Source organism: Rousettus aegyptiacus, unplaced genomic scaffold, assembly GCF_014176215.1.
Source record: "Rousettus aegyptiacus isolate mRouAeg1 unplaced genomic scaffold, mRouAeg1.p scaffold_m13_p_14, whole genome shotgun sequence".
Taxonomy (NCBI): Eukaryota; Metazoa; Chordata; class Mammalia; order Chiroptera; family Pteropodidae; genus Rousettus; species Rousettus aegyptiacus.
The window spans coordinates 44,604,604-44,629,804 of record NW_023416289.1 but is presented as its reverse complement, the minus strand read 5'-3'; the positions used below and the strand labels follow the sequence as shown (position 1 = coordinate 44,629,804).

Here is a 25,201-nt window from a genome sequence, read left to right as displayed (position 1 = left end):
GCTGCTATTACCCTCATCCAAGTCGCCATCACCCCTCGCACTATCCATTACCCTGGCATCGTCTCCCTTCCCTCCCCCCTCCCCCACAGTTCAGTCTCCACCAACAAGCGGAGTTATCCTATTAAAATCTAAGTCACACCAGGACGCTTCTCTGCTCTGAATGAGAACACATGGTTTAGAAAAAAAAAAAATTACAGACTGTTCAGTTAAATATGAACTTTTAATCAACAACTAATAATTTTTTAACGTTTAAGTATGTCTAAACTGTTGCCAGAGACACACTCATGCTAAAAAATATATATATATTTGTTGTTGATCTGAAATCCGAATTGGATTGGGTGTCTCTGTATTTTCATCTGGTGACACTAGCTCTAGACACCTCCCATGGAGTCCTAATTATGGGGGAGGGGAGAGAGAGGGAGAGGATACCAGAGCATTAGAATGTCAGCTTCATTGGGACAGGAAGCTCTTGTCAGTTCGGATCACCACTACATCCCACAGCCTAGTCTTGCACAAAGCAGGCACGTAATAAATGTTTGTCACATGAATAAAGGAATAAATGACTCTATCATTGAGCTCCTGGATCTACCTGTGCCTGAAGCCCCGTTTTGTGAAATGCAATAGGATGATTAAAAACTAATTTCTTTCCAGCTTCTCCATCTCAGAGACCTGGTCATGGCTGCTGGAACTCCTACGGATCTCACTTTCATCGTCGCTTCCCGGGTCCTTCAGGACCCTGTCCCACGCAGCTGACAGCGATGTGGAATGGTGAGCCCTCCCGAAATACAGGATGAGCATGGGATTGAGGCAGCTGTGAGCCAGCGCAGGTCCCACGACAAAGGGTTCAGCCAGCAGGGCCCAGGTCCAAAGAGTAGAAGATCGGTCACCCATGGTGATCACCAGTGCCAGCACGTGGTAGGGAGCCCAGCAGATCAAAAAACACACCGCAGCAGCCATGCCCTGGGGCCAGCGGTGTCGGCCTTCAATGCACCAGAGCGCACCGTGGCAGCTGGCCATGACCACCAGCGGCACCAGGAAGCCAAAAAGAAACTGGATGGCAGTCGCAGCTACCGTCCAGCTGTTGTAGTCCAACACACAATCCAGCTGGGATAGGTAGGTCTCCAGGAAAACCTGATAATACACGTCCAAGGGCATAGCCAGCAGGTAGCCCAAGATCCAGGCTGCCAAACAGAATATCCGCACCCAATTAGACCGCCGATTATAGGTCCACCAGTTGGACTTCAGGGTCAGCAGGAAGATGTCCACACTGAGAACAGTCAGGAGTAGGACCTTGGTGTACATGGACAGAAAGACGATGAAGGGCAGGGCCCGACAGCCCGTCACCCCATATGGCCAGTGGCCCCACAGGGCGATGCGCAGCACCATGGTGGGGAGACTCAGACAGCAGAACATGTCTGGCAGAGCCATGTTGTAGAACCAGCTGATATTCTGCTTGAACCCTAACTTGGTCACCCAGGAAATCATGACATTGCCCAACATGCCAACCAGGAAGATCACAACTAACAACGTGAGTAAGGCCCAGCGGACAGCTTCGGTGGGGATGCAGTCGCCACCTGCGCAGTTCACAGGGAGGTCCAGAGTCTCGCTATACTGCTTGTCCTCATGGTTGAGAGAAGTGTCCTCCATCTCGTCCCCAGACACCTGGACAGGAGACAAAGGCCATGAAACCTCAGGTGAAGTCTCCAAGGCCCTCAGAATCCTCCAGGGTGGAAACCAAAGCCCATCGGCATCTCAGACACTGAGACGCGACAACGTGAGAACCTCGGCACCTTCAGATACTGGCATTTTAGAACGGCACGATGCGAGAACTAGCTCGTTCGCATCTTGGAATTCTAGAATCGTCCAGCCTAGAATCCCAGCATGTTAGAATATCGGACTTCTAGAAAGCGCGTGTCAGAACACTGGCTCGTGAGCATCTGGAATTCCAGAATGTTGCCATGTTAGAACGCGCTCAAGATCAAATCTCTTGGAATTCCAAAATAGTAAACTCTTGGAACCCTAACCAATTATTACACGTGGCACCATGTCTGATTGAACTTTCAATGCTGATAATGATGTTTTATATCCATGCGGTGCTCTCCAGTAGCCGTCAGCTGGAAGTGGCTACAGAGCATCTGAAACTGGGCCATGGCAATTGAGAAACTAAATTTTCCGTTTGACTTCGTTTTAATTCATTGACATAGCTACACCAGGCTAGCGGCTACCTGATTGGACCATGAAGTTCTAGAGCACTGAAACGTGAAAACGCTCTGCTATCATCGGCCTGGAATTCTAGAATTTAAAACATTAGAATCTGATTATCCATCAAGAGGGGGAAGGTTCCTATGGACTCACAGCAAAAGTATTTGACTGGGTTCTTCTTCAGCTGCAATTTTGAAGCTTGGTACAATGAAAAATGTGACTCTGGAGCAATTTTGTCAGCTTCGTGTTTTTTTTTTTTTTTAAACACGAACAGGGTCATTGAAACGCAGGCAGACAGCAAAGTACACGCCTCACTCAGGGGCACTCGCTAGGTTCCACAATCAACCTGAACTTGACTGCGTGACCGGCCACCAGACTGAGAAACAGAACATTTCTAGAATCCTCTCAGAGCAATTTTTAAAAGAAATGGTAATGTTAGGAAAGCAGGAAAAAGAATATGTTGAATTCTCTACAAGTCATTCATTCATTCATTCATTCATTCAACACAGCCCCCTAGTGCCTGCTCTGTTCCAGGCACTTGACACACATAGGGCAGTGGTCCCCAACCTTTGTGGCACCAGGGGCCGGTGCTCCCATGAGAATCTAATGTCTGAGGATCTGAGGCGGAGCTGAGGTGGTGATGCTGGCGCTGGGGAGCAGCTGCAGATATAATGAAGCTTTGCTCACCTGCTGCTCACCTCCTGCGGTGCGGCCGGATTCCTGACACGGACCAGTACCAGTCCGTGTCCTAGGGGTTGGGGACCCCTGCCATAGGGGTCAAGACTGGAGGAGTCAGAACAGATTAAATAAGTAAAACACCCAGTATTTCTGAGGCTGACAAGTGCTATGGCAAAAGGAAAAAATATTACACGGGAAACTTTCAACTCTCTCTTTTGGAAATGTAAAGGAGTGGTCATGGAGGGCTTCTCTGAGGAGGTGATGTTTGAGCAAAGCCACAAAGGAGACAAGGGAGAGTCCTGTGTGGGGGTCTGGGAGAAGTGAGCTCCAGGCAGACTGAACGGCCAGTGCAAAGGCCCCGAGGTGGGAACATGCTGGTCACGGTCAAGGAACATGGAGAACGCCAGCGTGACTGGAGCGGGGTAGACAAAGGAGCTTAGGGGGAATTAGGAACAGAGAAACATCAGGGGTCACGTGAGGGCATTCTAAGGACTTTACCTTTTATTCCACATGAGACGGGAAGTATGAGAGGGCGCTGAGCGGAGAAGCAACATAGTCTATCACAGCAATAACTATTATCCTTGGTATCATTGATATTATTATTAGAGGCCACCACTTAGCATCTCATGCTATGTGCCGGGCATGGCTTAAAGCACTTTAAATGTTGTACTGTTTAATCCTTATAACAATGCTCTGACTTTAATATCACTGTAATACCCATTCTGCAGAGGAGACAGAGAGAAGTTAAGTAAATTAGGTGAGGTAACTCGGCTATGCAAGTAACAGCTTGTGGCATGAGCTCACATGGCCTTTTCCTCTCATGAGCACAGAGAAAAGATGCTAACCCCAGCACTCGGTGGCTTCCACCAGGGACCTTGCAAATGGCACACAAAGTTTGGCCGTTGCAGCATCGCCAGAGACTGGGCATGACTGAAGTGTCCAGCTAGAGGGGACTGGCTGAATTAATGAGGGCACATCCAGGCAACAGAATACCATGCAGCTATCAAAAAGAACGAGGCATCTCAACAATCAAAAAACAAATGATCCAATTTAAAAATGGGCCGAGGAGCTCAACAGACACTTCTCCTAAGAAAACGTACAAATGGCCAACGGACCCATGAGAAGATGCTCACCCTGGCTGACTATTGAGGAACTGCAAATCGAAACCACCACCTCGCACCTGTTAGAATGGCTGTCATCAACAGGACAAATAATAAGTGTGGGAGAGGATGTGGGGGAAAAGGAACCCTCCTACACTGTTGGTGGGAAATCGTTACAGCCATTATGGAAAACAGTATGGCGGTTCCTCAGGAAACCAGGGGTGGAATTACCATATGACCCAGCAATCCTACTTTGGGGCATTTACCCAAAAGAAAACTTGAAAACATTTATCCCCAAAGATATATGCACCCTGATGTTCACAGCAGCATTACTCACGGTGGCCGAGACATGGAAGCAACCAAAGTGTCCATCGATGGATGCCTGGACAAGGAAGCTGCGGCACATGTATACAATGGAACGTGACTCAACCGTAAGAAAAGAGGAAACACTGCCATTGCGACAACATGGACGGATCTTGAGATTATCATGCTAAGCGAAATAAGGCAGACGGAAAAAGTTGAAAACCACACGATTCCACTCATAAGTGGAATATAAAACTAAAAGTACCAAACGGACATGACAGAGACTCACGGACATGGACACTGGACTGGTGGTTAGCGGAGGGGAGACAATGAGGGGGAGGTAGATGGGGGGAAAAGGGGTCAAATACTTGGTGGCAGAAGGAAATTTAACTCTGGGTAGTGAACACACAATGCAATGTACAGATGACGTGTTTGAATCATACACTGAAACCTATTTGACTTGACTAACCATTGTCACTTCAATAATTTTAATTAAAAAAAAAAAAGAACGAGGAAGTTTATGCACTGACATGGAAGGGCTCCAAGATCCAGGTGAAATAGAAAAAGCAAGGACCTGAAAGTAAGTAAAATTACCAACAAAAGAAGAATCTCTCTCTCTCCACCCCACCCACCCCCCTGGCCCGCTTCCCTCTCTCTGTCTCTGTCTCTCCCTCACCTCCCATCTTTCCTTCCTCTCTCCACCCTTCCTCTCTCTCCCTCCCTCTCTCTATCACTATTGTTCCATCCATCCCTGCGTTTGCAGTCCAGCGGTCCAGCTCCGGAAGCGGACAGAGCACTTATAACAGCAGCTGCCCGGGGGAGGGGAAGCCGGGGGCTGGAGCAGGCACCGGGAGAAAACTTGTCACCATGTGTGTTTTGTTCTTCTTGAGTCCTATGTATAGAACCATACCAGCGAGTGCACAGCCCGCTCTGCCCCTCCCCTGCAAAAAGGAAAAAAAAGGGGTATTATGTAAAATACCCAAAGGGTTCGTGGCTCTAGAACTCCAGGAGTCTAGGAAGAGCTTCAGAAATTTCCTTCATGTCACCAATATTTACTGGTTCCTGACATCTGTCCTCCGAGAGGTGACGGTCTGTCTGCAAAGGACAGGAACTAATCCCAGACGATGAGAGCCGGAGTGTTCAGTGACAGGCCAGCTGGTGTGGGCAGGAGGAGGTCCCTGGAGACCAGCCTATGGAACTTTCCGGCTCTGACGGGAACCCTCTTGGGTGGCGTCTGGGACGGTACCCGCCAGCCACCTGGGGCCAGGACACGCGTGTAATGCGGCCGCTGAGCCTGAGGAACTGCACATTTAATTTTGTGTCATCTCAATTAAACTTCAACCACCACATGTGTCTAGTAGCTACTGTCTCAGAGAGTCTGGGGTGGGCAGGGGGTGCTGAGGGATCCCCGAATGCCAGGCACCGTTCTAAGCACTGTCCAGGTGTGCTCGTTCATTAAATAAGTAATTAATGACACTATCTACAGTGGCAATGACCTGAAGGGCAGGGTGCTCTTATGGTCCCCATCTTAAGTGCCCTGTATGTTGGGTGGAGAAAGGGCTTCTGTTGCAGAAGCAAAGACAGGAATCGTGAGGTGGAGCGACAGTGGTGGCTTGCCCTGGGGTGGTGGCAGCGAGGGGACGCGAATGGCCCGGAGAACAGGGGGAAGGAGAAGGCGCGGTGCCACCGACGAGCACAGCGACCGGAACGGCCAGCTCTGCTCTCAGCCCCTTTGCACGCGTCGTCTCAGCCAACGCGCAGAGCGGCCCTGTGCGGGTTGCTGCTGTCGGGTCGCCTGTGTCACAGGTGAGAAAAGCGAGGTGGCAGAGAGCGGGAGAGACCTGTCCAAGGCCTGGCGGGAAGGGCGAGGGGACGGGGGGCCTGCATCCCCGGCTGGAGGAGGAGGAGGAGGAGGCAGAGGCTGCTGCGCACCCCGGGAAATGAAAGACACGTGGCCAAGGCGAGGAGGATGGCCACCCACAGATGCCGCATTAGGGAAGTCACGCTTTGCCCTGGGGTCATGGGCAGCCGTGTGAGGTGTCTGAGCTGCACAGCGCCCGGGTTAGCGGTTACATTTAGAAAAAGCCCTCTGGCTGCTGCGAGGAGGTGCAACTAGGCTAGAGGCAGGGGGACCAGAGAGGAGGCCGGAGTGGGGATCCAGGGCAGTGAAGTCGGGGCTCGGGTTGGGGGTGACGGTGGAGAAGGGGAACAGACGTGAGAAGGCTCAGAGCACGCAGAAGAGGCAGGACTTGGCCTCAGTCTGCAGCTGGTGCAAGGTGAGCTCTGCCCCGCCCCGCCCCCTTCCCTCTCTGGGCTTCAGTCTCCCCACCCTTCCATCAGGGAAAGTCCTGCCAAGTGTCCCCTCACCCCCGCCTCCATCACCATCGCAGGGGAAATGACAGGCCCGCATTTCCATGGGAGCCAGGAGCGCACAGGAGGCAAAGTCCGCTTTCTTCCCTGGACGCCCGCCAACCCCAACTGCGTTGCGCACAGACGCGACCTCTGTGAGTTGCCGCCCCGGAACCCCAGGGAGCCCCGGCAGCTCCTGTCTGCAGAGACTCTGGACACAAGGGTGGGGGTCGGCGCCACGGATCATTGATTCTCCTACATGTGCATTATCTGTGACCCGAAACCCCTCAGTGTTAAGATACACAAACGCTTTATTTTAAAAACCACATGCACTCCCTCTACTGGGTATTTACCGCAAAGCCTTGAAAACCCATATCCAAAAAGATATCCGCGCACAGATGTTCATAGCAGCGTTATTCACGGTGGCCGTGACATGGAAGCAATCGAAGTGTCCTACGATAGATGATGATTGGCTAAAGAAGTTGTGGTACATATATGCAATGGAACATGACTCAGCCATAAGAAGAGATGACATACTGCCATTTGCAACGACATGGATGAACCTTGAGATGATCATGCCAAGCGAAATAAGCCGGACAGTAAATCTGAAACCATATGATATCACTTATATGTGGGATATAAACCTAAAAGAAACAAATGAACAGGACAAACAAACAGAGATTCAGAGGCATGGACTATAGACTTTGGTTACCAGAGGGGGGGGAGGGGAAGAGGTAGACGTGGTAAAGAGGGTCAAATATGTGGTGACAGAAAGAAATCTAACTATGGGAGGTGAACACACTGTAAATATATATATGGCTTACTGTTAAAGTATACAGCTGAAACTTACTGAATATCGTTCACCAATGTCACCATTAATAATAATAGTAATGTAATAATAATAATAAATTCAGTGGAAAACATTTAAATTCTAAAATACAAAAATAAAATAAAATAAAAACCACACGCGAGAGACAGGCCTCCGGATGCTTGAGGATGCAAAGAACTGCCTCTCAGTTTGGCGAAACAAAGAAAAAACAAAAAACATTTACTATAATCGTGCAGACGTGGGCGTAGACAGACAGACACTCTGCGCCGTAGATGGGAAGTGTGAGTTAGTACATTTGGCAATATCTGCTAAAAAAATAAATAAAGTGCTGATGCCTTGGATTTAGCATTTGCAGTTCTAGAAACCCAGACGTCAGTCCGAAGATGGAACTTTAAAGATAAAATATTAGAAACCACCTCAGTCTCCATCAACAGGGGGTGGAACCTCCCCCTGGAGTATCATACAGCTGATCAAAAGATAACGGCGACTGCTTTGAAATACACGGGGAGATCACAGTACTTTTCTCATAGGTTGTTTAAGACGGAATGAGTAAGTGTGAAGCACAAGGCACAGAGGCTTGCATGCATTAGGTGCTCAATAAATGCTGACTAATAACATATGATAGTCACAAAAAAAAAATCAAGGTGCAAGACGACGTGTGAAGCATGCTTCTGTTTGCAACGGCTGCGAGGAAGGATAGCTACGTGCCTTACGCCACACTCTGCTTTATCACCTTTCCCCGTATTATCTCATTTCATTTATCAACCCTCCAAAGGAGGGCTGGGCTGTAATAAAGAATAGAAAGCATTTATTAGAGCAAAAAGAGTTGCAGCCCCAGAAATGCCGATTTAGGAAGCAACCCAAACCGGCCTCAGGAAAGAGCAAAAAAAAAGGCAGGTTTCTAAAGGCAAAACCACGAGCAGAATTCTTCCCTGCAAAGGAACCTGGCTGGCCAGGTCCACAGGGCTGTTTGTTCCAACATGCAAACGAAGGAGTCAGAAACCACCAGCGGGAGGCCAGGTCGGAGGCAAGGTCCACAGGCGGACACTGCTGTGGCTCCAGGCTGTTTGCAGAGCAGCTTTGGGAAGTGCGGGTGGCTCTGAGGATCTGAGGACTGAGGAGAGACGTACACAGAGTCCACTTCCCCAGTGGCCTCTGGACCCTCATTTAATAGCCACACTACTCCATTGGATTTCATTAGCACTGTGAAATAGGTTCTGATGGTGTTGGATTAGAGTCCTCATCTGAAAGGAGAAGGAACCCCAGAAAAGACAAATCTCCTCAGCTATTCCACAGAGAGGTGGAATTTGAACTTCATTTTACTTCGACCCCTACGTCAAACTACTCCTTCCTTCCTTCCGTCCGTCCGTCCTTGAGCACCTGTGAGCTGTTTCTGGAAGGATCCACCAGGAACTGGTGCCCACAGTTGCCTCCAGGGGCAGTGACCAGGGCCCTGAAACCTTGGGGAGGGCAGGGAGAGTGGCTTCTCGCTGAATACCCTTTGGTATTTGGGACCATTTCTTAGAAAGAAAAAGAAGCCAAATTAAGGGCAAACCTTATTCTGAAGTCCTGTTGAGCCGAGCCAGGTCTCAGTGTGCGGCGGGTCTCAGAGTGGGGCGAGGGCAACAGAGCAACGCCAGACCCCTCCCCAGTGCAGCCAGCCCATCCTCCCAGCTCCCCCTCCCCCCTGGATGAAGAGGAGACCTTGCAGTCACAGTGGGCAGGTGCTACCCCTCAGCCCTGACTCGCTCAGATGGGTGAGGGGGCCACAGGTCCCCAGGTAGCCTGGACACGCCCTCCCTATGACACTCACGGAGCCCAGGGAACTGCCTGGTTCTGCCACCAACCACCGCAAGACTGGAACAATCACCGCTCCTGCCTCAGTTTCCCCGTCTCCAGTTCAAAACCCCTACAGTGCCGGTGAGTAACCTGGCCATTCTCCCAAAACGGCTCTTCCTCTTCCGGCCTCCCTGCTTTCCCTCAGGCCACCCCTCTGCCCAGAAGGCCTTTCCCCACCAGAGGAAGTAAGTCCTTCTGTTTGACCCGTTTGCATTTCTTGCCCTCAGGAACTTTCAGGGCCCAGCCCAGGACTTTGCAGTGGCACCTCAACAACCTCTTGCCACACTTGCTCCCTACCTGCATCCCAGCCCAGGACGGGGACAACCCAAGACGAGGGCGAGGGGAGAAGGGAGGTGATGGAGGAAAACGGGCAGGAGAAAAGAGAGGGAAGAGGAGAGATGGGGAGAGAGCCGGGAGCCCAGAGACGAGAGGGCGGGGGTGGAGGGCTCCTGCACCCCACCCTTCCATACTCACCATGTTTAGGTCTCAGAGTCCCAGCTGATCAAAGGTCTCTCCTGCCTGAGAGCTGTGGTTTATGAAGCTCCGAGGGAGGGTGCAGATAGTGAAAGAGGAAACGACTCTCCTCCTCCAAGGTTCTCATTGGTCTGTACACAGGCCATCCTGGCTGAGGCCACTTCTGTGGGGCAGAGAGGGGAGTCAAGGTTTGGAATACCAAGGAAGAGGACATTCCCTCCTGGTCCAAGGATTGAGAGAGCCAGATCAAAGGGACCCCTACTCTGATCTGGACTTGGCCCCACTCTGGGCCTTGGTTTCCTCATTTGAGACCATCCCTGTCTTGCCTTCGAGAGCCCCAGGCAGCTGCACCTCTGGCAAAGCTCCAGGGTCCAACAGGCTTGAACTCCCCTGGCGACCTGGGAACATGGGATAGGGACTTCCAACCTCCTAACCAGGCTGCTTGGAGGCTCGGAGAGACATAGCAGGTGTGTGGGGGTGGCCCAGCACCCAGGTGACCAGTCAGCCTTGCTCCCTGGGGCTTTAAGTTCACACACGCACACACACACACACGCACACACACCTGAGCCACAGCCACCCTTTCCAGCCTCATCCTGAGTTCTCGTGGAAACACACTGGAGCCCGGGTTGAGGAAGGAGTCTAGATTAGCGTCCTTTTGCTGCCATAAAAAACTGCCACAAACTGAGTGGCTCCAAACAATGGAAATGAATCCTCTAGTAGCTCTGAAGTCCTGAAGTCTGAAATCAAGAGGTCGGCAGGGCCAGGCCCCCTCTGCGGGCTCTGGAGGAGAGTCTATCTCCCTTTGTAAGATCCATGACTTACTTATCTGTCAAGTCCTTTTTGCTGTATGAGGTCATGCTGCAGCTCCCAGAATCAGGATGTGGACATCGGCGGGAACCAGTCTTCAGCACAGAGAACGGAAAGAGTTGCCCAGTCTTATCCAGAAGCCATGGTCCTAGCCACTGTGGGATACTGCACCCCGAGCCTTCCTAGTTGACTCCCAGCTCTTATCTTCCAGAATAGTACATGGATCAGAGACCTTGAGGACAGTGGGTCTGTACAGCTGGGGACCCCAGGCCCGTCCAGCGGGGGCCTGGCCTCAAAGAGTGGGGACAACTCTAGTGACCCAGGTGAAGAGTTTGAAGGAAGAGGGAGGACGTGGAAGTCAGTCCGAGGATTGGAGCTCGATGGCAGCTAGGACTTCGGGGTGGGGGTGGGGCAAGATGTCTAGGTTGTGAGGTGTGTCCGGGGTGAGGGTCCCCCACCCTCACCGTCTGTAGAGGTGACGTGGCTCCTGCCCCTCAGGAGACGGGCTGGACGCAAGTGTAGCCTCACCTAGCTCTGGGGACAAGGACGAGGAGCTGGACCAGGAGTGGCAGAGGAACAAGAAAAGGGGCATCTTCCCCAAGGCCGCCACCAACATCACGAGGGCCTGGCTGTTCCAGCAGCTCTCTGTGAGGGCCCGGGGACAGGGCAAGCACAGGGAGGCACGGGGGAGGATGGCCGCACGGAGACCTGGCCACGGGAGACGGAGGCATTGGAAACACCCAGGGAGAATTTCAAGGAAATGGCGACTGGCCAGAAGTAAGCATCCTGAGCATGACCTGTGTGCCTTGTGCTGCCAGGGCTCTGAACTCATTTGGTCCCCCGCCCACCCACCAACCTACCATTGGCCCATCTATTTGCCCACCCGTAAGTCATCCACCGTCCAGCCTAACCTAGCCTGGGAGGGCAGAGCTGTGCCGTCTCCAACCGGCAGGGAAGGAGTGAGGCCAGAGCCCTCACCTCCAGAAGCGGGTTCAAATACAGCAGGCTGGCCTTAACCACTGCACCACACTGCCTCGTGGGGATATGGGAAGGAGGGAGACAGACAGACAGACAGACAGAGAGACAGAGACAGACACGGAGACAGAGAGAGACAGAGACACAGAGGCAGACAGACAGACAGACAGACAGAGAGACAGAGAGAGCTTAATCAGTGAGAGCCTGGGAGACAAAGAAATTGGGACGGGGAGAGACAAGTTTGGGGCCCTGACCGAGAGACTCGGAGAGGGTTGCGCTGGCCTGTGCTTCCTTACCCAGCAGTGGAGTCCCCAGCTCTGTGTCTCCTGAATGAGAGCTGGCCCATTAGCCCCTAATTCCTGGAAGAGGCAGCTGGGGGAAGGGGAGGGAGGGGGTGTGCCCACAGACCAAATTGCTCCAAGCTTGGCTGGGCTTCCCTCCACTGGGACACAGGGAGCGAGGAGAAGCACAGCCAATGTGGCTGTTCTGGCCTCTGCCCCAGCCTGGGCTCGCTATCCTTGGTGACGAGGCGGGCCAGGCCTTGGGGTTCAGGTGGCAGCCCGGCAAGCGGGGTCACTCTTGTTGCAGCACCCGTACCCCTCGGAGGAGCAGAAGAAACAGCTGGCGCAGGACACGGGGCTCACCATCCTGCAAGTCAACAACTGCTGAGGGGCCCGGGGGCTCAGCGGCGGTGAGGGGCGCGGGGCTAGAGCCGGGCGCTGTCCGCGGTGCTGAAGGAGGCCGCGCAGCCCCTCGGAGCCTCGCCCCCTTGCTCCTGCTTTCCCTCCCACACTCCCTGGCCTCGTTCCCCAGCACGCTCCGTGTCTCCGCGTGTTCTTCCCCGCCTCTCTCCTACCTTCTCTTAACGTCCTCCCCCGTTTCCACGGCCCCCTCCAGGTTCAGTGATACACGGAGACTCATGGTGCAACCAATGATTGATCAATCCGACCGCACAGGTACAGGGAGGAAGGGGAGAATGGGCCTAGTGCTCCCCAACGAGTGTCCGAGCCTAGGCTCAGGCATCCCGGGGCTCAGCCTGCACCCCTCAACCTCTCTCACAGGACAGGGGGCAGCCTTCAGCACAGAGGGCCAGCCCGTGGGGGGCTACACGGAGACACAGCCACACATGACCACTAGGCCGCCAGATAAGGCCCAGGCCTGTGACTGAGCCATGCACGCAGGACACCGGGCCACTCCTTTAAATGGCGATGCCCCACCTTCTGGGATTAAGTTAATGAATAACGATAACAGAACCCATGATGCTTCTTCCAGGTTCTGCCCACACGTTGGAAGGCTCCGCTTTCTCTAAGGACCCAACACCCTCTTAAACGATGCCTCAGTCTGTCCTGATAGAGGACTCCCTGACGAAGAACGGGCTGGGAGCAATTCTGGGGGTGTCTGCGGAAGACTCGCCGATCCTCCTCTTTTGTCTTCTAGGATCGATGGGCATGAGTTCGAATTTAGAAGAGGAGTGGCATTATCTATAGAGGCTGGATTCAGGAGACACGTGAGTGCCCCGTGTCTAGGGGTGTGAGATTGGGGGCTGTGCAGATCTCGAAGCTTCATAAGACCCCTGGACTCCAATAGTGGGCCACCTAGAGCAGCAGCAGCGGGAACCCCTGAAGTGAGGGTTCTCTGAGATTTGGTGGGAAGATGATCCATCCACCCAACATCCATCCATCTTTCCACACATGCACACACCAGGTACACATCTCCAAATGTCCATTGAGCTCTCTTGCCATTCCCTGATAAGTCTCAGGTAGGGTCCTGACCCTGATAAGATTCTGGGCTTGTGAGGAAGTGGAAATCAGAAACCAGTGGCAATCCAGTACACCAGCTGAAATGATAACACAGAGCTTGCACAGCGGAGCTATCAGGGAAGACTTCGTGGAGGAAGTAGCTTCCCGGTGGGGCATCGAAGGATGAATAGGAGCCTACTGGGTAGAAGTGGGGAGCAAGCTACTAGGGTACATCCTTTTACTTTCCCAGGTCTTAAGACTTTTGAACATCATCATATTTTGTCTTCACGACAACCCCAAGAAGGAAAAACTATTGCTTTTCACTTTACAGATGAGGAAACAGGCTGAGAGAGAAGAGGTTACTTGGGCAGGTTCATCCAGCTCAGAAAAGCAGAGAGAACAGCACGTGCAAAGGCCCAGGGTGGAGAGGCTGCCTGGAGTTTCCAAAGCACAGATCAGAGCTTGACTCGCCCTGGATTAAAACCCTTCTGTGGCTCCCTAGTGCCCGCTGGATAAAGTCCGAACTCCTTGATTTAGCACCCATCCATCTATCCATCCATTCATTCGATACACATTTCATGAGCACCTCTGTGCCTGGCCCTGTGCTGGGTGGTGCTAGGGACAGAGCAGTCACCACGAGAACCCAGCCCAGCCCTATGGGGCTCCCAACCCACTTGGGGAGACAGACTCATCCCAGACAGTGACAACCCAGTGTATACAGGGCTGGGATACAGGAATCCAAGACCTGGAGGACCTCTAAGGGAGCATCATACTTAGGCTATAGGTTCAAGGAGGAATTCCTGCATGAGGGGGACTTTGGAGCTGAGACCGGGAGACTAGGAGGAGGGGAGAGAGCCTATGCAAAGGCCTGGAGCACTTAGGAACCTCACAGCTGTGAGACAGCCTGGATACACACACACCAGGGGGAGAGAGGGCTGGGCTGGATTAAGGCTAAGAGCCAGGTGGGTGAGCTATAAATTCAGGGCCAACAGCGAGGCTAGGAAATGAGAATGGAGACCTGGGCGGCCTTGGGCATGGAGGGGCACCGGGAAGGAGAGAGGCGAGATTGTTCAGAGCCTGGCAGGTCAGTGTGTGTGCGTGTGTATGTGGGGGGAGGTTCTCAGCTCTGCTATGACCAATTGTGGCAGGTGTGTCCTGATCTGAGTGTCAGGGGACCTCCAGGATCACAAGTGATAGAGGGGCCTCTCCTCCTAGTCCCCCGTGGGCTGTCTCTGTTTTTCTTCCCCCGTCGCCCCCAACGCTTGTCTTTTTCCCTTTGTGTCTCATTATTTCCGTCTCCGTTTTGTGCGTCTCAGCGTGTCTTGTTGGTTCTTTCTCCACATCTGCATCTCTGATTCCGTGTCTCGTCCTCTGTCCCATTCTGTCTCCCTTGTTTTCCTTTGTCTTAACATTCTCCTTGTTTCTTTTTTCATCGCCATCTCTCTCCCTCCACTTTGGTTCTGACTCTCCATCTTCCCCTTTTTTCTCTGTCTCGGTCGCCCTTACTTTGGGACTGAGGGGTACGAGACAGAAGGGCTGACGTCAGGGAGACCCCTCCTCACTTCCTGACTGGGCCTCTCCTCCCCTCTGCACAGACCCCAGACTGCAGACTGTGCCTGCCAGGCTCACACCTGGTCCTGGTCCCCGCCTGGCCCTTGGGCTTCAGGACCTGACCTCCTATGGACCTCCCACTCAACGCCTACCTCCCTGAGGCCCCACCGGGACATGTGGGAGACCTGAGTGCCCACTTGAAGGTCTCTCAAGGACAAAGAAAAGACCTCTGGGCTCTGCACCCCACTTCTGCCCTCACGTCTGCCTGGAACCCGAGCTGAGATCCCGGGCCTGGGTCTTCAGAAGATGGTGGCCGGAAGGCCTCAGCCTCTAGGACAGAGATCGAATTGGAGGTGGGCTGGGGCCGTTGGGGGAACAGGGTCACCCAGATCTGACATTTGGGGAGGTTCCCTTCGTCCTCCCAGCCCATTCCCCTCCTCCCTACCTCCTATCTCCCTTCTCTGAGGTCTTCTACTTTTGTTTTTTAATGATAAAGTTTTAAAAACAAAACACCACCAATCTGAATTCTTGGCGTCTTACAAGATTCAAATTCTCACTCCTTTGAAGCTCATGAATGGATCACTCATTATAATAACTGATCCTGTTTATCCTGCTCTGTCTTTGGGCACTCTGTGTGTATCAGTTTATGCTGTGTAACAAACAACCCCACACTCTGGCTCAGAATGCCCACCATTTCTAAGCAAATTGATCTATGGGCTGGTGTCTTAACTAGGCTCAGCTGGACAGTTCCTGTAGTTTCAGCAGGGCCTTTCTGAGTATCCGTCGCCAGCCCCGGGCCAGCAAGGGGACTCTCCTTCTGGGGTCAGCTCGCTAGCAGCAGGGGCTACAGCAGTGACTGTTCCATATGGTCACATGGGCCAGCAAGCCTGGCCTGTTCACACAGCAGCTTGGCTGGACTCCCAAGGGAGGGCAGAAGGGCCCGAGGTTCAGATCTCGCCCTCGGTTATCTCCCTACCTCCTAGCCTGCGTGGGTCTGGTAAATGGGCACGTCGTCGTGTTCCTCAGCAGTTGACAGGCACTGCAGGCTTGGGGCGGGTTTGGGCTGCCACCGTTATGCATTTATTCTCCCTTCTCTCATTCATGCTGTGAGCCAGGAGCCTGATCCTACCAGCCCACATCCCAGGGGGTGGGAGTGTCATCATCGCCATTCCGAGGTGAGGAAACCGAGGCCCCGAGAGGTAAAGCCACTCCCAAGGGTCACATAACCAGAGAGTGTGGATCTCCGTTCCAGCCAAGACCACCTGGCAACTCCGAGCCTGTGCGCTAACCCTAACCGTTTGATCAATGGTCTCTCATTTAAAAAATTAGTTTCCGAGATTCTATGATTTTTTAAAGAACCTAACCAGAACTGTTTTCTGGGTTAGGTATTGTTTTGGTGATCGTGATCGGTGCTCATCTTTCCCCAAACCTGCCAGAATTTAAGTGGGAGAGACAGCAGGAAGGACTTGCAACCCCCCCCACCCCGCCCCCACAACCACCACCACCTCTGAAGGTTATGGGGGAGGGGACAGGGCTGGGCTGAGCCCTGAGGTCTACCTCGAGGGGAGGCTGCTGCATTTATGTGACCCCTGCCTGGCTAGCAGATGGGAGAACATGGGAATGCTGGCTTGTGGGAGAGAGGCAGACCCTGCCCCCTCCCCCCTCCCTCCCCAGCTCCTGGTGACTGGAAATGCTTCTTGCTTAATTCTAATGAAACCCTTGAATGTGCCTCCAGGAGGAGGGGAATTGGTCAGGAGGTTAATTGTAACTAAAAATACCTTCCCCACTTCCTGGAGCGGGGAGCAAGCGGACAGACCCTGAGTGCTGGGTCCCCTGTGCAATGGGTGGGCATTGCTGAGCGGACTCTGGGTGCTGTTATGTGTGTTGGGTTCGTCTGGGTGGCAAAGCGGGTCTTTATACCTGGCTCCCTTCCTGTATGTGTCCATGGCAGTGCATCACTATGCAGCTTCGTAGCCCCTTGTGAATTATGTGACCACGACAGTGTCACTGCAGGTCATCCAGCTCAGACCCATCAGAATGTGGGGCAGGCAATGAGCCTGGGTCCCTCCAGAGGGCGCCAGAGAGCTATGGAAGGCGTTTGTTTTTTAACAGCTTTGTTGAGGTGTAGTTCGCAGAGCATAAAACCCACCCATTTAAAGCGTGCGGTTCCAGGGCTGTAGTACGTTCCCAGAGCTGTGCATCCATCACCACAGTCAATTATAGAATATCTTCATCACCCCGAAAGGTCACCCCGCAACCCTTAACCTTAAGCAACCACCAATCCACTTTCTGGCTCTACGCATTTGCCCATTTTGGACTTTTCACACAGATAGAACCTCACAGTACAATGTACGGTGTTTTGTGTCTGGGTTCTTTCACTTGGCATAATGTTTTCGAGGTCCGTCCATGTCGTAGCTTCATTCCTTTACATGGCTGAATAATCTGCCACTGTTTTGGAAGAATTTGGGCAGACAAGGGACATGGTTGGGTTCATGCTTTGCCCCTTGGGCTGCCACTTAAAGGGTGGACCAGATGGCATGTTACGGGTCAAACTGTGGGCCCCGAAGGGATCTACTGAAGTCTTAATTGCCAGATATGTGAACGTGACCACATCTGGAACCAGGATCTTGGTCGATGATCAAGTTAAGCTCACAGGGTGTCCTTGTAAGAAAGGGAAATTTGGACGCGGACAGGCACTCAGGGAGGAGACAGCCATGTAAAGATGGAGGGCTGGAGTGAGGCAGCCACGAGCCACGAGACGCCAAAGGTGGCCTATAGAAGCGTCCAAAGCCGGAAGGGCCCAGGGAGGGCACCCCCGCAGACCCCTGCCCACACCTTGGTCTGGGAGGAGTTTCTGTTCCTCTATGTCACCCATTCGGTGGTGGTTTGTTATGGCAACCATGAGAAACTGACACGGGGAGTGGAGGAGGAGACAGGGAGGCCCCAGCAGGGGTAGAGCCGTGGGAGAGGAGCAGGGGCGGACTCAAGGACTGCTTAGGAAGGCGAGCACGGAAAGAACGTGGGGAAACGAGGCCACTTGTTAGAGAGGAGGGCGCCATCCAATTATCACGTGTCACCTTAAGGTCATTGGCGTGCTGACCTTAACAGCTCGTGGCAGGCAGGTAGAGGGCCAAACATAACCAAGCTGAGGACCAGAGTGTAAGGGTTGCAGGTCACCACTGACCTTGCCGAAGCAGGTGCAGAGGGGAGCGGGGAGGAGGAGGCAGAGGCCCGACAGGGAGTAGGTGAAGAGACTGGGAGTGAAGATGTGAGTGCTCCACGTGAACCCCAGGGTGTAGGTACGAGGGCGTTCACTTCTGCCAAGATGACCCCAGGTGTATGATAAGCAGACTGAATCTTGTCCGTCTCAGATGATCCAATGGTGAAATGCTGACCCACAAATAATGAGATTCAAAAAAAAAGGAAGCAGAAAGGACCTAAGGATTGGATGCAGTAGGTAAGAGGGAAGAAAAATTTGAATCTGTACTCAGATTTCTGATGTGAGAAATGGCCCCGTTTCTCTCTGATGTCACAGCGGTAACGGATAGGCACGTCTTGGTTGCCTTTATTATTGCACTGGGTGTAATCACAGCTATTGACTGCTGAGCACCTATTATGCGCTAAGCACTGTTGTAAGCATGTGGATTAATGCATTCGACACTCACGACATTGTGAAGTGGGCCTGTCATCATCCCCATCTCACAGGTGAGCAAACAGACATACGGAAGGGGACTGACAGTGGTGACGGTGTCCTCCCTGCCTGGGCCCTGCCCTTGAGGGTCTCTGACACAGTGGTGATCAGGACCAGGGCCAGCAAACCACGGCCTGGAGGCTTGTGCTGTGGTTGTGTGAGGCCTGTACACCGGCACCTCAAAACAATGCTGAGGAAATGAAAGGAGACCCGAAAGACATTTTTAAAAGGGGAGCTATACCATATTCATGGACTAAAAGACTTAGAACTGACTATGGTTGAAATGTCAACACATCATTCTTCCTTAATATGGGTAGAATCAAGACACTTCCAGTTGAAATCGCAGCAGGTCTTTATAGAGAGTGACGAGCTGATTCTAAAACAGAAATGCACAGAGCCGAGACCAGCCGAAAAAATCCTGACAAAGAACAAAGTCGGGGGACTTGCACCCCTGAATTCAAGGCTTACCATAGTGCTGCGGCAATTGAGGCATGACAGGGGGATGGGCTCCACCAAGCAGATCCATGGGACAAGCTCAGGAACGGGCCTGCGTGGAGTAGTCCGTTGATTTTCAGTAAAGGTGACTAATCAAAGGGGAAAGAATGGTCTTTGCAACAAATGGGGCTGGAACAATTGGACACCGACATGCAGGAAAAGGAACCTTGACTCAGCTCCCATTACACACAAACACTGGAATTCGATCATGGGCTTAAAAGTAAAACCTAAAACTATAAAATTTCTTAAAGAAAAAAATAGGAGAAAAAAGTCACGACCTTGGGAATAGGTAAAGATTTCTTAGGTAGCACACGAAAAGTACGAATAATAAAAATTTAAAAATTCAAATAATAAAATAGTAAATGTGAATAAAATAGAAATAGGTGCTATGAAAATTTAAAGTGACTAAAAATAACAATACAAATAATAATAAAATAAAAATAATTTAAAGGTACAAATAAAAGAAAAATGATAAATTGAACTTCATCAAAATTAAAAACTTCTCCAAGTACACACTTGGAGAAAATATGCACGATACATATGTATGACAAATATATTAACATTTAAAGAGATATAAAAACTATTTGTTTTATAAATAACTCTCAAGTCCATATAAAGAACACCTTTACGAGAGACAAATATTTAATATAAACTCCCAAAAATATATAAATGGCCAATAAGCTCGTGAAAAAATACTTGACATCACTAGTCATCATGAAAATGCCATTCAAACTAAAACAAACATCACTGGCTTCAATGGTGGTCACTGACAGCAGCGAGTCGGCGTGTGGCACACCCAGAGCTCTCGCCCGCCGCTGGCACGAACGCAAACTGCTGAAATGACTTCGGAAAACAAATCCCAACCACCTGCCCAACCTGAACGCACGCTCGGGGGGTCCAGCCCGGCTGCGGGGGGCTGGTCATGATGTGTCTTTGGGTCTGGATGCCAGTGGGAGAGGTATGTTTCATTTCCTGAAAAAATTGACCAGTGCTCGCTTATCATCTGGGCACTTTTCTGTATGTCATGCTTCCAGAGAGCTTTGGAAGACTGCTGACTGAGGTGTGCACTCTGCGCGTCAGAGGGTCCTGCTAGATCGCTCCCTGCCCTGTCCCCAGAGAAGGCCACGGATTCCCCTTCTGATGGCGGGGTGCCCCACAGGTGGGTGGTGCTGTCTACCTTCTTAATCCTGGCCAATCCCATGTTTATTTCACGCAGTTGTGGACTGGCAAAGCCACGGCCTCGTCTGGAGCTTTTGTGCATGGACCAGACGTGTCCCCAGGCAGTTAGTGGGTGATAAGAATGTCTGATACTGTTAAGGCCTGGAGTTCACCCCTGAGGGTCTGCGACCTCTGGGCATCCGTGGTTCCCACACGCCCTGATGGCCTTCTCAGCCTTCTGGGGGCATGAAGTTCCCTCCCTCCTTCCAGCAGATTCCCTCACACCCACTCCCCAGGAAGGGGTGGGTCAGACACCAGGAGATGCTTAAGGCTTCTGGGGGGACACTGGACGGCTTTCATTTTCAGGCCCCCCAATATAAAAAACTATTTCTTGCTTGTAGGTCTTTCATTTTATTTTAACATGGAAAAAGGAAGTAAAGCAGGAACAGTCCTGAGAAGCCATGTTCTTAAACTGGCTGGAGATGAGGTGGGGGAGTCTGAGGTGAGTCCCTCCCCTCACCCACGTTATTTGTCTGTTTTTCATACTTCGGGTTGGGGAAGGCCTTGTCACAGACCGTAACAGGAAAGGGACAGAGATACTTTTGAGTGAGTCAAGTCACCACGAACAAGCAGACCTAAAGATAAGTGGCAGATTAGGAGAAATGTTTGTCACATCTGTAATGAAGCTTAAGACCCAGAATACATAAAGAGCTACTATAAACCAATAAAATGACAAAGCGCCCAGGAAAAAAACATAGTGAAAAGGTTGGAGCCGGCACAGAAGAGGAAATACAAATGGCCCAGAATAATATGCAGATGCTTGGGCTCACTGGCAATCGGGAGATGTAAATGCAAATCAGTACAGCTATACAGAGGGCATTTGGGACACCTATCAAATGACCTGTAAAAATGCACCTCCCCCTGGACCCGTGACTCCGCCTCGGGGGATTCAACCCGTGGAGACACATAAATCTGGAAGTTACACACGACAGGACATTCGCGCTGGCTGTTTGCAGGAGCGAGGCTGGAAGCAGCTCCGCTGGCCCTCCGCACAGGCCCGCCGGGGTAAACGTGGCACGGACGGGTCTGCGGCCATGCGAACAGACGAGCAGGCTTCGCGCTGACTGGGAGAGATCTCCAGATGACACTAGCGCGAGCCACGGAGCCATGATCCCACGCGGACGAGCCGAACACTCCAGTGCCACGTGCACATGATATCAGAGTCACACACCAGACGCGATGGAGTGACCCATGGCTATGCCCTACGCTCACCTGGGAGACAGGAGGCAGCTGGTCCTGAGCCTGCGGGGGACAGCATGCGCCCAGGTGGGGCCACAGGGGAGGGGCGGTGGCCGGACTCTGAGTTTACATTGAGCAGGGGTGGGGGGCAGGTCGAGATGATGCAGAGGCCCTTGGCCTGATGGGGGAGGGGACGTGCACTGTTACAGAGCTGCAGCAGAGGCCTCTGGTTTGGGGGAACACAGCTCCCAAAAGTAAGGCTCGAACATCTTGGTTGGTGGAGAGACAAGACAGACAGACAGACAGATAGATGATGAACGTGTGAATGATAAATGGGTTAAACACTGACTTGCGGAGCAGGGGCTGTCTGCGGGGCGGGGGGCGGGGGGGTACCATCCAGGGCTGCGTGAGCCTGGGATGCCTGGCAGGCCTGTCCAGCTTCAGGTGTTGATGCTGTGAAAGCGCCGGGGAGAGACTGGGCGGCCAGGGCGAAGCCGCGGGGCTGTACCGCCAGCGCCAAAAGGCAGGGCAGGTCCCGCGACATGGAGGTGGAGTGAGGGGGAGCAGAGGAGACCAGGCCTAGTGGCCTGGGACAGGGACAGATCTGTGGCAGGGGCAACCATGGTTCAAGGTGGGAGGTGACTCAGGGAAGGGATGGTGTGGGTGGAGAGCTGAAGGTCTGAGGGGACAGGTGAGGGGACAGCTGAGGGGACAGCCAGGAATGGCCCACGGGCCCTGTAGCGGCCCCAGTGGCACCGTGCTGGAGTGCCGACTCTGGTCCTGTGTGAAAACCAACACCGCCATCCTCACCAACTCTGGGTGACACACATGGTGGGCCAGTGCGGGTCTCCCTAGTTCACAGGGGCGCAGAGGCCGCGAGCACAGACTCAGCACGGCCGGAGGCGCCAACATTCCATCCGAGCCCGAAGGCCGGACTCGGGGGCACCTACCCCGGGCCCTCGAGAGCGAGACCATGGGCGCCAACAGGGGAAACGGCTCCCTTCTGGGGGCAGCACAGGCTTGCAGGTCGGAGTCAGTATGTGGAACTTTACTCATACCCCGCCCCACAGGGTGAACAGGCCACCGTCCCGCATCCAGGCTGGGGGTCCGGCTGGAGTCGTAGTCCCCGGCCTGGGCTCACACGTGCTGCCTCCAGTGCCGCAGCACCTCCGTGGGCGTGAACAGGAAGTCCTGCTGGCAGGCCTCGCAGTGGTAGGGCCACTGCAGGGCCGACGCCTCTTGCTGGGGTTCGGGGGCGGCTTCCTAAGGAAGAAGAGACAGAGGCTGAGAGGGCGCTCGGCTACAGGCTCTCACCCCCACCCGAATCCAGGCACCCAAGGGGCTCTGCCTCTCCTGGCCTTTGGGGAATTCGGCTCTGCCTCCCCCAGGAAGCCATCTGTGATTAATGCACACACACAGGCAAGTCTTTGCAGAGACAGAGAGACTGAAGCCCGGGGTGGGGACGGCAGCAGGCACCGTGCTGGGGTTTGCCTCCTGCAGCACTCCCTGGGTAACAGCGGGGTGCACGCGGCCAGAGTGGAGCTGTGTGGGACAGATCCACAGGGAGAGACAGACAGAGGCACAGGGGCAGACCACAGAGAGACCACAGAAAAACGGAAATAAGAAAGAGGTGGCCCTCTAGGCCCTCCCCACCCTGGGCTCCGCGTTTCTGTGACAAAGTGTGCAGGTGGCACCCACCAGGGCCAGAGGGCTGAGGTCGTCAGTCCCCAGATCATCCAGCGAATGCCCAGACGCCGAGGAAACCACCGAGGGACAGAGGGACGGCGGGGTGGGCAGTGATGCCCCTGCCCCCAGCCGAGCCCTTACCTGGGGGGCCGTCCCGCGGGGCCTGGGGGCAGGTGTTCTCGTGGGCCATGCGCTCCAGGGGCGTCAGGGGTAGGTGCAGGCTACCGTGGGGGCAGGTCCAGAAGCTGCGGAGGCAGTCGCTGTACAGGTCCGTGTCACTCTGCGCAAGTGGTGTCAGGGCTCAGGGCTTGGACCTGCCCAGCCCAGCACAGCCACCTGGGACCCTCCCCTGGGGACCCTCCTTTAGGGGCTGGCGGGCCCACACTGTAACTGCATCCCTGGACTCAGTTAGAAAAGAGGGTGATCCCTAAAACCCCATCTTCGAGGCAGGAAGGCGAGGGGCCGAGGCTTGTTCAAGGTACCATGGCTGTAGACTGTAAAAATTATTCTTATCCTCACCTCACAGATGGGGAAACTGAGGTCACTCATCCGAGGTAACTCAGCTAGAAAGTGGTACCTCACATCGCGCATATGCGCACACACACACCTATTTCAGATGAATTATACTTCTAAATGTGAGTTATTAGGAAAAAAAATAGAACATCTTCGTGACTTTAAAGTAAGCAAAAATTTCTTAAACAGAACCCAAAGACTGTCAACCATAAAAGGAAAATGACTTGAAATGAAAAGACATCATCATCGAAAGACACCATTCAGAAAATGAAAGGCCATTCACAAAACAGAAGACGAGATTAGCGATACATGAATCCTACAAAGGACTCTTATCCACAATCCATAAAGATGTATAAGTCAAGAACAAAAAGACAGACAGTGCAAAAGACAAACAGAAAAAGGCCGTGACAGTCACTTCACCAAAGAGCATCTGCCAAAGGCCAGTAAACACACGGAAAGGTGCTCAACATCCTCAGTCACCCGAGAAACGCAAATTAAAACCCACACAGCAAATGAAAATCTGATACCACCACACACCCACTACAGAAGCTAAAATGAAAAAGAGGAACGGTCACAGGCGTTGTGACAACATGGAATGTACCGCTGTGGGGTGCAAAACGGCACGACCGCCTTGCCATACACTTTGGCACCATCTGCTAAAGCTAAACATACACGCGGATCGGATGGCCCAGCAATCCCACTGCTAGACACACACTAGACAAAAATATGCACCAAAGACACCAAAAGGCAGGTCACAGGACGTTTAGAGCGGTACTGTTGACTAGAGCCTGAAACTGGAGACACCCCAAGTTCCCAGCAGCAGCAGAAGGGACAAACATACGTGGTGCCATCACCGGGGGAAACCGTGCAGCGCCGGGAAGGCACGCCACGCACCTGCACGGACGTGGTAGATGCACCTCACAAAACTGAGAGTGAGCGACAGAGGCCAGGCCAGAAGAGAACATACTTTTGATTCCATTAATAAAAAGATGAAGAGCCAAAAATAATCTGGGATGTTCTATCATTAACGCAGGTGTGATGATCTAGCGCTAAGGTGATGATTCATCACTAAGAAGAGTGATGACCCTAAGGGCCTCAAGGGAGTAACTAGAAGGGGAGGCGAGAGGACTTTGGGGTGCTGGTAAGCCTGATTTTTTATCTGGGTGCTAGTTACACAAATATACTCGGCTTGTGAAAATTCAGAGCTGTACACTTATGATACGTGCATTCCTTTGTGTTCAAAGTGTTCTAACTTCAATAACAACTTTTAATTGGGGAGCCAGGATTAGAACCCTAGAAACCATTAGTAAGGAAGTGTCCTCATTCTTTTTTGAGGGCTAACTGGAGAAAAAACAAGGAGGAACCTTTAGGACATTTTTATTGTTAAAGTGCCGCACAGGCAGACCTCAGCAATACTGCAGGCTCTGTCCCGACCACCACAACAAAACGACTATGGCAGGAAAGCAAAATGTCAACTTTGCTGGTGGAGGGGCTTGCCTTCAATTTGTTAAGAAAATGCGACATTTGCGGAGCATAAAAAATAAAGTGCAACAAGATGAGGTCGCCTGTCCTG

The 25,201-nt window shown here is 52.5% G+C and overlaps 1 protein-coding gene across 4 annotated transcripts in view; it reads right to left on the bottom strand.

Annotated features, from left to right (window-relative positions):
- Positions 1-201: 201 nt before the first annotated feature.
- Positions 202-25,201, bottom strand: part of LOC107508631 (C5a anaphylatoxin chemotactic receptor 2-like) — a 28,625-nt gene continuing 3,625 nt past the window's right edge. The window contains exons 3-5 of one of the 4 annotated variants that reach the window (XM_036231741.1): positions 23,257-23,395; positions 9,775-9,937; positions 202-1,662 (exon numbers count right to left, since the gene is read on the bottom strand). In XM_036231741.1, coding sequence (XP_036087634.1) covers positions 637-1,662; positions 9,775-9,777 — 1,029 coding nt within the window. In that variant the 5' untranslated portion in view covers positions 9,778-9,937; positions 23,257-23,395 and the 3' untranslated portion in view covers positions 202-636. Of the gene's footprint in view, positions 1,663-7,510; positions 8,247-9,774; positions 9,938-20,577; positions 22,693-23,256; positions 23,396-25,201 lie in introns of those variants that run through there. The other 3 variants (XR_004954288.1, XM_036231742.1, XR_001596354.2) reach the window with 3 other exon arrangements.